At 39.6% G+C, this 13,307-nt stretch overlaps 1 protein-coding gene across 5 annotated transcripts in view; it reads left to right on the top strand.

Annotated features, from left to right (window-relative positions):
- RASA3 (RAS p21 protein activator 3) overlaps positions 1-12,420 on the top strand; it is a 130,070-nt gene extending 117,650 nt beyond the window's left edge. For all 5 annotated transcript variants that reach the window (XM_064646437.1, XM_064646438.1, XM_064646439.1 and 2 more), the window contains 6 exons: positions 2,539-2,645; positions 3,579-3,661; positions 7,012-7,223; positions 7,998-8,101; positions 9,804-9,987; positions 10,567-12,420. In XM_064646437.1, coding sequence (XP_064502507.1) covers positions 2,539-2,645; positions 3,579-3,661; positions 7,012-7,223; positions 7,998-8,101; positions 9,804-9,987; positions 10,567-10,642 — 766 coding nt within the window. In that variant the 3' untranslated portion in view covers positions 10,643-12,420. The remainder of the gene's footprint in view (positions 1-2,538; positions 2,646-3,578; positions 3,662-7,011; positions 7,224-7,997; positions 8,102-9,803; positions 9,988-10,566) is intronic.
- Positions 12,421-13,307: the final 887 nt, after the last annotated feature.

Here is a 13,307-nt window from a genome sequence, read left to right on the forward strand (position 1 = left end):
TTGGGGAGGAAGTACTCTGTTTAACAATCCTGAAATGCCTGTGTAAACCCAGCAGAGAACATTTTGTTATCTATTTCTTGATGTTGACCGTTTTTTCTTTTTCCTTAAAACAAAAACCTGCTGTAAATAGAGAATAAAGGAGTTTTATCTATAAGCAGAGGCTCTAAGAAGCACTGTATGGATCCTGATGAACTCACTGGAAGTGGTTAAGAAGAGACCATACATTTTCTAGGCACTTCTTAAGTAGTATTCATGCAAATTGTTCTCAAGGTTAAGGAGTGGCCTTCAGCAGTCTATTTTTCCTAATGCTTTGCATTATTGTCGTGTTATGTCATGGGAAGTGGGTTGGAATTTTCACAAGCCTTTGATTCTTCTTTGGATTGAATGGCTGTTCAGTGGGATTTCTATTTGCCTTTGCAGTGTTTTTATTTGCATATGTACTTTTGAATGAACGTGCCCTACCAAAGGTTAGGCATAGGCACTTGGATTTGCTGGCATCAGTATTGCCATCGCTGCCTACCAGGCTGCCTGCCTGGTTCTTTTCAAAAGGAGAATTAAAAGGAGAACTAGTTGTTTTTGTAGGTGAAAAGGGCACATTGACGCTTCCAAGCAGGGCTAAGGCAGATCCAGACTCAGGTCTACCATAAGTATGAGAAGAAACAGAATCTCCAAACAACCCATACTTGAAATGGGTTTCGTCTTGGACTTTTTCTCCCTTTGTGCTTCTGTTTGCTCTGACTTCTCACACATTCTGCAATTGCTAGAAACAAAGAAATCAACCTTGTAACTTCTGTGACTTTGACTGCTTTTCACCTGTCTCTGGAAAATAAGAGCACATTCATCTTGTGGCTATGTCAATTATGAAGGATTTAATTAGGAATGTGCTCTTAGCTCTGCTGTATGGAGTTTGCATTTTTCAAAGAGAGAAGGCTCTATAGGAGTTCTCAGTTTTAATTCACCTTTTAAGTGTTGGCATGAGTAGGATGAAAAACTAACTTGAAGAGTAAGTTGTCAAAGGCTTTTCCTTTGAAATTTGCCTTAGCCTTGATATATGAGGGCTACTGCCCTCATATTTAGGTGATGACCTAAATAGGTCATCACCTAAATCACATGGTTTAATTCAATATTTGCCAAGTATTCCAGGATTAAGGACCAAGGCAGTAACTGTCTGACCATTTTAAGAATGAGAGGTGTGTAACTAGAACCAGTTAAAAAAAAATCTGTTGCTGTTTACAGTCCTTGTCAGCTTTTACCCACACAACTCAGAATGAGCATCAGGCACCAGCCCAGCTGGTTGCCAAACAGTTAAGGTCCGAAGGAACTTGGGTTTCTGTTTGAGCTTTAAATAGACCTGCATTTTGGTCAGATGTATTGTAGTTGTTTCTGACTGAAGACACCACAAGCAAGAAGCAGTATTAGCTGTTCCAAGCATTTTAGCTCTGCTATTGAAAATCTTCAACCAAGTAATTGACTGTTCTCTTTGTATGCTCCTTGTGCAGTATAGTGCCTTCCTACTTGATAAAAACTACTCTGTAGTAAGTAGTTTTTACTTGCTCTATTATACAGTTCTGTATTTGGCACAATAATTAATGTAATGTGTAGAGTAGCTGTTATCAACTCTCTATTGCATATGCATACATGGTTTTATCATCAAAAGTGATGCTGAGCAGTCTGAAATCACTAGGCTTTCCGAAGTCACCTTGAAGCTTTTGGATTGATTTAGTGGATTTTAGGAAGGTGGTGAATGCATCATAGTTTCTTATAAACTCATTTAAGTTTGCAATAAGTTAAAACTGACAACTCACTAAATGAACATCCTTCATCTGCCAAAACAAAAGGGGAGGTGGTATCTAGTTTTCAGCCATCAGATTACTTTGTATATTACTGAAAACAGGTTTCCAACTGCAGCATCAATGTGAAATTGCAATGAAACTGTGGAACATTCTGATTTTGTTTCTAGAGCTTGAGAGTGATTAAAGCATGTAAGGGTACAGTCCCTCTGCTCCAGAGGCCTTAAACACGCCTTTTAATTACTAAACATATTCAAAACTTTTTGAGCTTTCTTACAGCTTTTAAAAAAACAAAACAATAAAGCTTGTAGAGTCAACAGGTCAAGCTTAGCAGAGCAGTACTAACCATATTCTGCTTTTTTCTGCTGTACTAGGAAACTGTTTAGCTGTATTTATAACTGCAGCAAGAGCACAAATTGCAGTTCAGCCAACTAACAAGAGCCCCTATGTAGGCTACAAGTCAAGTTTCATGTCTTACCCCTTATCTAGATATGAAAAAAGGACAGACTTAGCTAACACATGCACTAAACCTATCCAAATGTGACTCCTTTCCTTGCCAAGACAAGACCTCAATAATTAGAAAAGTGTCCCCTCCTTAAGCTTTGCAAGTGCCATAACATGTCTGTGTGTGCGTGTATATATATATACATCTCTATACTTAAATATGTATTCTATATCTATGCATATATTTATATGTATGTACATATAAAATCCGGTGTATTGTAACAATTGGTATCCTGTTTACTAGGTTCATGATCAAGAGAGCACAAGGAAGAAAACGATTTGGTATGAAAAATTTCAAGAAGAGATGGTTTCGCCTGACAAACCATGAGTTTACCTATCAGAAAAGCAAAGGTAACCAAGGTTTGCCAGTCTTCTTCTGATATGTTATAGTGAAGAGTAAACATAGGGATTGTGTATGAACAGAAGACTGAGATCTAGGTCTGTGACTGTAGAAGGTACAGTGCAGGCAAGTCTGTCAGCCTGTATGTTCTTGCCCTTTTTTTTAGGATGTCTGTATAGACTCTTAGAGAAGCTTTTTGGATAGCAAAGTACCCTGTAAGTTAGCAAAGTATTTGATAACATTTGTGTAATATCAACACCATTTGTAGGTTTCACAGTTGCTGAGTAGATTGTCCTAGGAAACAAAACTTGCAAACTTTACACTGGGATTTGGGTTTATACTGAACATTCTCTGGTGCATCTCAGCTTGTTCTTGTAAATTCTGTAACATTGCCACAACTGCATGCAGTACACAGGGATTTGCCTGGAGCCTTTGAACTTTCAAAATGTGTTCATTTAATGTTGCCTAATAGCAAGGATTTTGCTTTTTGAAAATCGCTCCTATCTGTTCAGTAGTACACAACAAATATCACTTCCTTCCATCATAGGGAGTGGACAGATAAGGAAACATGTTCAGATCATGCCAGTCATTATTTCACACTCAACTTTGAGATCTTACATCACCACCATCACCACCATAGTTCAGTTCAGCTGACAGGAATGATTTCTTTCATTGTCACCTTTTCAGTACATACACTGCATCCTGCTGCAGTAGTCAGTTTCTGAGGTTTGTTAGTGTAAGGTAGTACAGCTGAAAACAGAAATGAACTTAAGACAATACTTAAGGACCATGCTAGCAAATCCCTGCTGAGGGGAAGATTTTCCTCTTTTTTTGTGCAGTCAAAATGATCTTCAAAGAAACTGAATCAGCCCTTAGAATAAGGGCAGAAGGTGAAGTTGAATTGTGAATAAGTTGCTCATTATCTGTGTCTGTGTGTTCTGCAGGTGATCACCCTCTGTGTAGCATTCCAATAGAAAACATTCTGGCAGTGGAAAGACTGGAGGAGGAATCCTTTAAAATGAAAAATGTAAGTAGGTCATCTTCATTAATGTATGTTAGGCTGCTCTAGATCCACCAGCCTAGTCACCTTTTTTCCTTCTGTAACCTGGATTGGATTTCTATTGAAAGATGTACAACCACAGCTGCTCGTTCTGTATATAGTAGCAGGAGTTTCCAAAAGTACAGCCCATTCAGATTCTTAACAGCCCAGTCAGCAGTCTTTGGATTTCGTGATCTGCAGCACACTCAGTACTGACCGCTGCTGATCAGCTGTCTGGGCTCTGTAATGTCAGACACAGGTAAGATGATCGAGTCCCTGCCCTTTCTGTCAGACCTCTCTGTTGGGAGGGATCTGGCTGCTTATAATTGTGAAGGATCACAACTTCTTTATTAGCTATCAGGTTTCTTTATTGGTTAATGAAAGTACATATGTGTGTATATATATAAATATATATTGAATTTGGGTTAGCTCATATGTCAAAAGAACATCTGTGCTGTGCTAATATGGTTTACCATTTTGATTGACACATTAAGGAATAAAATCCAGCTGTATTTCTCATGCATGGAACACTGCTGCCAACTAAGCAAACAGCTCAATGTTTTTTCCAGTTCTAAACATGCACCTAGTACAGATTTCTTCATACACATAAGTGGTTGTTACTTCTAGCTTTTTCTGCTTTTTAGTCTTTCCTGCCATCTCTTCTGGGCACTTTGCAGGGCAGTGCTTAAATCTGCCCTAGATATCAGGTTCCTTAAACAACAGCTCTTCATTAAAGTGAAATACAATTCTAGGCTCCTCAGTATTTTCCCAGTTTCACATACTATTTTGGTAGCATATCTCTCTCTGTTAAAACCTCTGTTAAAAAGTTTCAGTTCCACCTGCTTCTCGAACATGTCTCAGTTGTACTGTAGTTTGCTTTGGTGTTTGTAACTCAACTACATAGACAAAACCCAAAGCTGAAAGCTGCAAAGTAATTCTCAAGCTATCAGAAGGCAGCTGTAACACGTGATGAACTGTTGCCAGCTGTACCCTGCAAAGTGACTTGATTGAACTAAAAGCAGCCACATAGTTGAGATAAAACTCACTGTCTATGGAGAGGAGCTGAGCTATAATTCTGTAACTTATGCTGAGTCTACTGAGCTAGACTGAGCATCCAAAATATGCCTGTATTGTGAAGATTCGCTATGGGAAAAAATATACCTTTATTGTTAACATCAGAAACTGTGCTATTTTGGTTGCTTAAATTCAGTATTACTTATGAAATGAAGGTGACTACATGTATTCTGGAAAGTAAGGTTCAGAGTCTTTCCATATGCAGTAGGGTTGCCACCTTCTTGTGCTGATATATTCCCGCTTTTTTTTGCCATACATAAATAGAATACTGCAGCAAGAACAGAATTCTCAAAACACCACAGCAGATGTATTTGCAATGGATATTCCATCATGGATGCTAAGTGTGATTAAAGATTCGCATTTTCTATAAATATTCTCTATGAATTTGTGCTCTGAATTGCATCAAGTGTGTATTTCTCACTCATGATAAATCTGCCTGTCTGGCAGTAAGGCCAGTAGCCTTCATTGTTCTTAAGCACAGTTTGGAGGGATGTGAGGGTGGCTTTAAGCACTGTGCAGGTCTTCTGTGTTGTTCAAGAGGCAGCTGGTGGTTTTGGTAGTGTTAAAGGTCTTGCAACCACTTGAAATTCTTGGCTTGGTTGTGGGCTTCTCAGTAACAGTTGCCATATGTTAGTTCACTTCTGTTGGTGTCCTTTTACACAAAGCCATACTCCTTAAATCTGTTCCTTTGTTGCAATGCAGGAGGCTCCATTTACCCCAGCACAACATTAAAATTCCCTATAGTTTTGTGTTAATAGAGGGTTGAGCTGCACACTCCTATCTTCCTTGTTCTTCCTTCCCTGCTTCCCAGACTCAAGTTGACATTTATGTCCTGAAAAATTGTGTTAAAAGGACTCTCTTTGGCAGTTCTGGACTGATCACACTAAGCAGCTCCTACACTGCCGTTGTGTGTTGTGACTGTCTAATTATTGTCTGACACATTTACGGATACTAGATCCAGCAAAAGGGCTGTTGGATTGTTCCCTTTCCTGTTAGAAGAGACACTGTGGATAAAAAAGCCCTATTCATTGACAAAGTAGCAAGTATATTTGTAAGCTATTTCAAAGGATGTTACACATAAAAGTGTCACAAAGGAAGGATTGCACTTAGTACCAGTCTGCAACATTCTTCTGACCAGCTAGGTGCAGAATTCAGGCCAATGTTTCAGGTCTTTGTAATAGACAAAGATCAGTTTCAGTTTTGGTGTGGGCTTTGTTCTGTGTTGTGGTTGTTTGGTGGTTTGTTTATATGTTTTTGTTGTTTTGGGTTTTTTGTGTGTGGGTGTGCCTCTCTTGTTTTCTTTTTAAAATAGCACAGAAAACCGGCTTTTTGGAAGATTATATTCCTTATGATATGGGCAAGGTAATGTCTAATCATTTGAATAATCAAATGAAGAAGTAGAGGGGGAAGGATAATTTAGGAATACCTGAGAGAGAGCGGAAAACACATTAAAATTAAGTATTCACAGAAGCTAGAGGAAATGAAAATGGTTGATATTTGTCTTTCCAAAATTTGCAGTTAAGATCACTAACTTGAGCTTAGTGCATGCTCAGTGTAATCAAACAATAAGGCTATGCATAAAAAATTTGCTTCTTCAAGAGGAGGAAACTAAATGCCATTTTAGGTTGCAAGCTGTTTTGAACAGGCCGGAGAGCTCTAGTTTAGATTTTAGATGCCCAACTCGTAATACAGAACTACTGTGTAATTATTTGAACCACCTGATGTTCAATTATAGAGAAGCACTACTGGTGGGATTTTCTAGTAGCAGCTATAGTTGGAAACAGAATTATGGAAGTTATTAAAAGCTGAGTCACACTGAAATAGGTATTAAAAGGACTAGAGAAATGGCAATGTTAAAGCAAAGCTGTTCACTATGGCTGCATCCAAACTCTTGATTTTCTCTTTTCTGTCTCCTGCTGACTAGCATTTCCTTTTAGGCCAGCACTGGGTTCCTCTGTCAGCCTTCCAAAACCTGGAGCTGCAGCATTACTAAAATTGCATCCCCAAGGCTGACAACAAATCTTTTTGAGGCCCAACCATCAAGTTGATATTAGCTGTTTGTAAATCATCTCCTGCAGGAATGGTATCTTACTCCTTGTACCAAGTGAAAGGTCTTGTTCTTTTAAGGGCACGTTTGCTGCTTGGTTTTGTGTTGAAATCTATTTATCGGTGCATTCTTTCAGTATGCTGTGTTTTTCCTCTGATAAATCTTCACTCTGAATCTAGTCTTAGGTTCACGGATTCATTCTGTGGCTTATTTGCAGATGTTCCAGGTGATCCAGCCTGAAAGAAGAGTCCTGTATATCCAAGCAAATAATTGTGTGGAGGCCAAGGACTGGATTGATATCCTCACCAAAGTTAGCCAGTGCAACAAGAAGCGCCTTACAGTCTACCATCCCTCTGCCTATCTTAATGGCCACTGGCTTTGCTGTAAAGCTACTGCAGACAATACTCCTGGCTGCACACCCTGCACAGGGTAAGGATTGGTAACATGCCAGTAGTCCGGGTCCTGCCCTGGGTGTGCATGTCTCTGCAGGGTGACTTGCAGGTGTGCAGGTACCAAGAAGATCTGCCAGGTGTGCAGGTGTCATAGTGGTTTCAGAGGCCATTTTTATTGGTGTTTCTGATACTGTCAGTATCGGCATGTCTTGGTCAAAATCTTGACGTTTTTAGAGTTAAAGACAGTGATAGGAGTTGACTGTGGGATAAGATATTTTGGTTCTGATTCACCCGCCATTAATAAAATCCCTTCAAGGTCCTGTTTGCAAATTCCTGGAACAATCATGTGCTGATAGATTTAGTTCTAAACTGAACTTTTTCTAAGGGGCCAATCCATGCTGTCTGATAAATGAAGACATAATGTCTGGTTTGTAGGAAACAGTTTTCATCTAAACTGAGAGAAGTAAGAAGTCTGTAGTGGTAGTTAGTCTCAGAATGCAAGACGTGGATGGTTGGAAGTTCAGTGCTTTGGCTCCTCCATCTGGTTATAGCAGACTAATTCACCAAAATATCTGGAGATTGATACAGCCTTTCCCTTCAAGTCAGAGTGAAAGCATGCTGGATAAATACAGGCATAAAGAAATTTGAACTTGTCTACTTCTTCTTTGGGGGAATATAGAAAGTTTGAGCTCTATTGCACACAATCTGTTGGCTTTCATGAGTACTCACTTTTACTTTCTTTCTTGTTAAGTGCTTTTTTTTGCCATTATATACTGTTTAGCATATAACTTCTGTTCTTGATGCCTTGCAGAGGCCTGCCAGCAAATATACAACTGGACATAGATGGAGATAGAGAAACTGAGCGCATCTACTCTCTTTTCAACTTGTATATGCCAAAATTGGAGAAAATGCAAGGTGAGAATAAAAGATCACTGCATCTCCAATACACTTATGAAAGCAAAAATACCCGTGAAATGTTCTAGCTAGACTAGCCTTGCAAGTCACATCCAAGAACACAGTGGCCATTTCCCTTGTTTCCCCTTCTGTTGTCTTGAGGCAGTTGTGTGAATTATTCTTGGTGCAGTGTGCAGTCTCATGGTCTGTTAGAAGTTCTTTGCGTAATAACAGTTGTTTGAAATATGGTCTTAACCACATCATCCTAAAATAGCATAGACAGAGAGCGTTGCTTGGATGCTCTGAATTGACAAATCACAGCCAGCACTGAACCAGAAGTTTACTGATCCTGACAAGAAGCAAAGTTGAGGTTTCAGTGGAATATGGTTTTGTGTTACCAGAAGTCATGCGCACATTCCCTGATTCAGATCTCAAGAACAGGCTGGATACAAATGGTTTCTTCAGGAAGGCTCTTTTTGAATTACCTGTCAAGGATGACCTGTGGATGTCTGTGAAATGTTGAAAAGTGGAGTTTTGTCTGGGAAACCCTCAGGAGCTGACAGGAACAGAGATGTGATGTAAAGGAAAAAGAAAGAAGAGACAGCAGAGGAAGTTGGTACTAGTAGGCATGCCAAGAAAAGTATCCAGTGTACACAGTGCCAGACTTGAAATCCCAGTTTAGCACAGGGAGTGGTAGGGAAGCCTTCACTGTGGCACTGATCTTTAAATAGGACTTCATTTTAAAATATGAGATAAGCCAGTGGTGTCAAACACACAGATTGGAAAGCACTTCAATCTGTTCCTGGCTACTGTGCAATTGCAAACTTAAGATTACCACCACTTCCGAACTGCCTGAACCAGTGCCCAGCTTTCCCCTGTTCTGAATCCTCATTACCAGAGCCAGCATCAAGTTTCGGCATTGGGGAAAAGGACACAGGTCTGGTGCAGACAGTGCAGCAGGGGGAAGGGAATTTGAAAGCTGAAACTGAGACAGCAGTAAAGCTAGAAAGCTAGGGAAAAAGAGAGACAAAGCAAAATATTATCTTTCCCCCTCGGCTACAGTGCAGGAGTAGATCACACAAGGAATATGTTACAATTGTTCACGTGTAGTCAGTGTCCATATATCTTAGCCAGGAAGGTTCCCTGTTAAGATCAGAAAGTAGCGTAACTTTCCCCCTCTAAATATCTCATTAAGAAGGCAGTAATCATGGCATGTTATGCTTATGCTTATTGTATTAATCTTTTAGGGGTCATGTGGTAAAACATTACTTCTTCAGCCTGTAATGGTTTGGAATTCAGTCTGTACTTGCTGCTTAGGGATGGAACCTGTCACAAGTGAATACTTGACTTTGCCACTGTGCTGCAGGGTTGACCTGCTCAGAGTCAGGCCAGTTTCCAAACTGTGCATGGGGTACTGCTAAATGGTCATGGACACGAAAGCATCGCCTGTGCAGTGAAGGAAAACTTCCCACCAAGCTAGTTGCTGCCCTTTCTGTATGAGATGAAGAGGAGGGAACAGACATAGGACAAGCCTCTGTGTCTACCAACAGCCCAGCAAAAGGACAGAGAACTTCTGTAGATGTCAGCCACAGTTCTGTGGTGGTCATACAGAAGCAAACCAAGGAACTGTATGAACCCCAGAACGGAGTATTTTTAGTCTGCATGTGTTAACTCTTTTCCCTGCTGCCTGATATCTATTCCTGTACTTTATTTTTTTCTCCAGAGGCCTGTGGCAGCAAATCTGTGTATGATGGACCTGAAGAGGAAGAATATTCTACATTCATCATTGATGACCCTAAGGAGACGTATAAAACACTAAAGCTGATTATTGAAGGTGTTGCAACTTTGGAGCAGGAACATGCTCAGTATAAGAGGGATAAATTTAAGAAGACAAAGTATGGAAGCCAGTAAGTTTAATGGGTGTTGAAACGGGGGAACAGTCCTGAGAAATGGTACTTCCCTTGCTTATGTTCTGGCCTTCACCATATATTGTCCAAAGAAGATCCTGTAAATACATGCAAAGTAGGACTATGACTTAGGATCGATATCACCATATTTTAAAGAACTGCAAGGAATTTTTAAATGCTTGATTTTTATGCAGTTTCATTAATTTAAAAAAAAGTGTGGATTTGTTACATTGTTGTTTTTAAAATTTGAACATCGGCTGAGCACTTAATAACAGAATATAAATGTATTTACCAGCTTATCTTGGAGAGTTGGTTTAAAAATGGAAAGAGTGGTTGATACAACCACATGGATCTATTTTGTGTAAGCATAAATAAAGCATTCTGCATATAGCTGACAAAAAAGAGGATCAAATCCATCAGTCAGTTCTTCTAGGTGAAGTAAGATGCAGCATTATCCTTACAATTATAATTTTGAAAATCAAACTTGGGGAAAAAGTTTTGTCTGTTCCACTTTCTGCTCTGCGATTTTCATGTCCTGATAGAAAACTTTATAGTACTTTTTTTCTTTTTTTTTTTTAGGGAACATCCCATTGGTGACAAGAGCTTCCAGACATACATCAGGCAACAGTCAGAGATCTCAGCACATTCCATATGAAGTACAAAGGAAATCACAGGACAGTGCTGAAGGGTTGTTCAGTGAAGCTAAATAGCAAAACAAAAGGGAAGCCACACATGTAGCAAAATGTATGGATAAGTGTCAAGCTTACAAACTTTGAGACTTGGTAAACGTATTCTCTTTTCAAGAAACTGTTATAATATTTGCTATGCACTTTATTCATCTGGTTATTGACAGATGATAAAACTCTGCCTTCTAGGCAGTTGTTGTCATGTGTATTTTTGAATTTGCTTTGGTTTCTCAGAATCTAGTGATCAGTTCAATGATCAAGGTGTGTGGACTTCATCTTGACAACTCCCATGCGATTTGTTATGTTTTGGAAACCAAGCATGCTGCTAATATGCAGCATTTTCTAGAATGGTTGTTTGTTACTGTTTTTTGTTCCTGATTAATGTATATTATGCCACACTCCTGCGTGCTCTCTTAGGAAAAGCTTAGTAACAGTTTACTTTTAATGCCTGCATTTAGAAAAGAAGCAGAGAAAAAACCCTCTGGTGTAATCTCTTGCATTGTAGCTTGTATTCTGAGCAGGCCAAGGAGAAGGCCTTTTGTTTTTACAGCAGCGTAATTTTTGCTAACCGTGCACAGTTTTTAATAGAAATTCAGATCTGAATGGTACTCTTGATATTTTTGAGATACTAAGTCGTTTCTCCAGGCACATTCAGCAGACTGGTTTTGAAGATGCAATCTCAGTGGTATAATAAAACTGACTGTCATAAATATGAGTAAGAAAGAAATGAACTCATGTCAAAGCTACTTGTATCTCTTATGCAGTCCAGTGAACGGTAATCTTTGAAAGTCTGCCAACTGAAAGGCAAAGTAAGCTGGTTTTGATGACCTTTTACCACCACAGTGAGAATAGAATACAAATCTGGCAGATGAGACACGCTGATTCCTGGGCACAAAAGTAGTCAAGATGGATTTTCTCTGAAAGGTTGTTTATGTACTGGAGTCCATGCTATCCTAGTACCACTTGCTTTTCTGGAAAATAGATTTCTACTTTTCCAAAAATGTTTTTAAATACTTTTTAAAAGAGATTTGTTAAAGGATATTTAGTATATTAACACACATAATGGTAACTTGTTAATATTCTGAGGGTAGTGAAAATGGAATGAGCTGTGTATCTCACTAATACCAACAAAAGTCATTAAGAAGGGGAATAAAGATCTGCTGAATATAAAATACATATTTATGTATGCTGTTTAGTTGTACACCGTATTTTTTCTCTGTGCAAGGGTCTGATAAACAAACATCTAGCTTTGATGGCTTGGAAGCCTGCATGATGAACTTTAGGCCACTGTGGGGTAGAAGCTAGTACTGGTTTTAAACTGAATTGGATCAGAAAGCATTGAACTATTAGTTTAATGTGAAGATGTCTGTGTCTTTGCTTCAGGTGTTACAGAGTAATTCTTAACTGTGTCCTCATTGCATCTGACATGATTTAAGATGGCTGAAGTACTTTGAAATGCCTCTGTTTGTTAGTGATGCTCTTAGGAATGAGGTTTTCTTTTTGTTTGCATATATGGTAGACCACCTCCTAGTAGATGATATATGATCTTTTATTCATTTTCACCCAGCAGACTGGGGAAAGGGAAGTAATGATGCATTGCAAAGATGCATTTTGGACTCCAAGCTTTTAGCTGCCATGAACTGCAATTTTTAACATGTATTTGTAACTTAATATTGTTTATAAAATACTAATGACCTGTAATGTGTGTTCTACTTGCCAATTAAAAGAAATGTTTTATTTCTGAAAACCATGTCCCCATTTGGAGTCTGTTTAAATTCACAGTGGCCACCAGTGTGCCTGTTGGCACAGCATCTGCTGTTCAGAGTTGGATCATGGATGGAGATCTTGTGAGTGTAAACCAATCTCTGTTTGGGCTGCTGAGTCCCATCTCTCCTCTTCCCATCACCACCCACCCTTTTCTTGTCAGTATTGCACCAATGAACCAGACTGGGCACCTGAGCCAGCCATAAACTGCTCGAGCAAAGAAAGCAGTTATTGCTCAGCTAGATCAGCATTTTGAACTGGTTCCTTGCGTTACTGTGCAGCTGTTGCTGCTGCAAGGGAGGGGTGAGACCATATTAAAAGAACAAGAGGAAAGAACTGAGAGCACAACACCTTTCATGCATATTGATTGGCTCATGGACCTATGGACCCACTACCCTTCTGATTAGGACCTGTTCTTTGACATGCTGTTCATGGACATGCTGAGGTTTGTGCAAGTCAGACTTCTGGGGCTTACCAGTCCTCTCTGGATACTCATGTGCATTGAGCTTTGGCTCTGAGATGTTGTGTGACAAGCTGCACACACTGGTTCTGTTGGGGAATGTTTGCAGAAAAGCTGGGAAACAGCCCCTTCAGGATAGAAAGCTGTTGACTGGCTCATTCAGGGCGTGTTCATTCAGCTTATGTTCAGGGTTAGTTCCACCGCTGTAGCAGGTGCTGTCCCCAGAACACAGGCATGTTCTTCCGAGAAACCTGGGGGAAGAGCTGCTGTAAGCAGTAGTGGTTTAACAGATAAACCACATCCAGGAACCAAAACCAAACTGATGGTGAAGACCCCTCACTAGTGTCTTGGTGAAGGTGACCTTGACCACAATTGCACAAGTGTGGGTTTTTGCTGAGGAACTGTAATCC

Source organism: Pseudopipra pipra, chromosome 2 (genome assembly GCF_036250125.1).
Source record: "Pseudopipra pipra isolate bDixPip1 chromosome 2, bDixPip1.hap1, whole genome shotgun sequence".
In the NCBI taxonomy this organism is placed as follows: domain Eukaryota; kingdom Metazoa; phylum Chordata; class Aves; order Passeriformes; family Pipridae; genus Pseudopipra; species Pseudopipra pipra.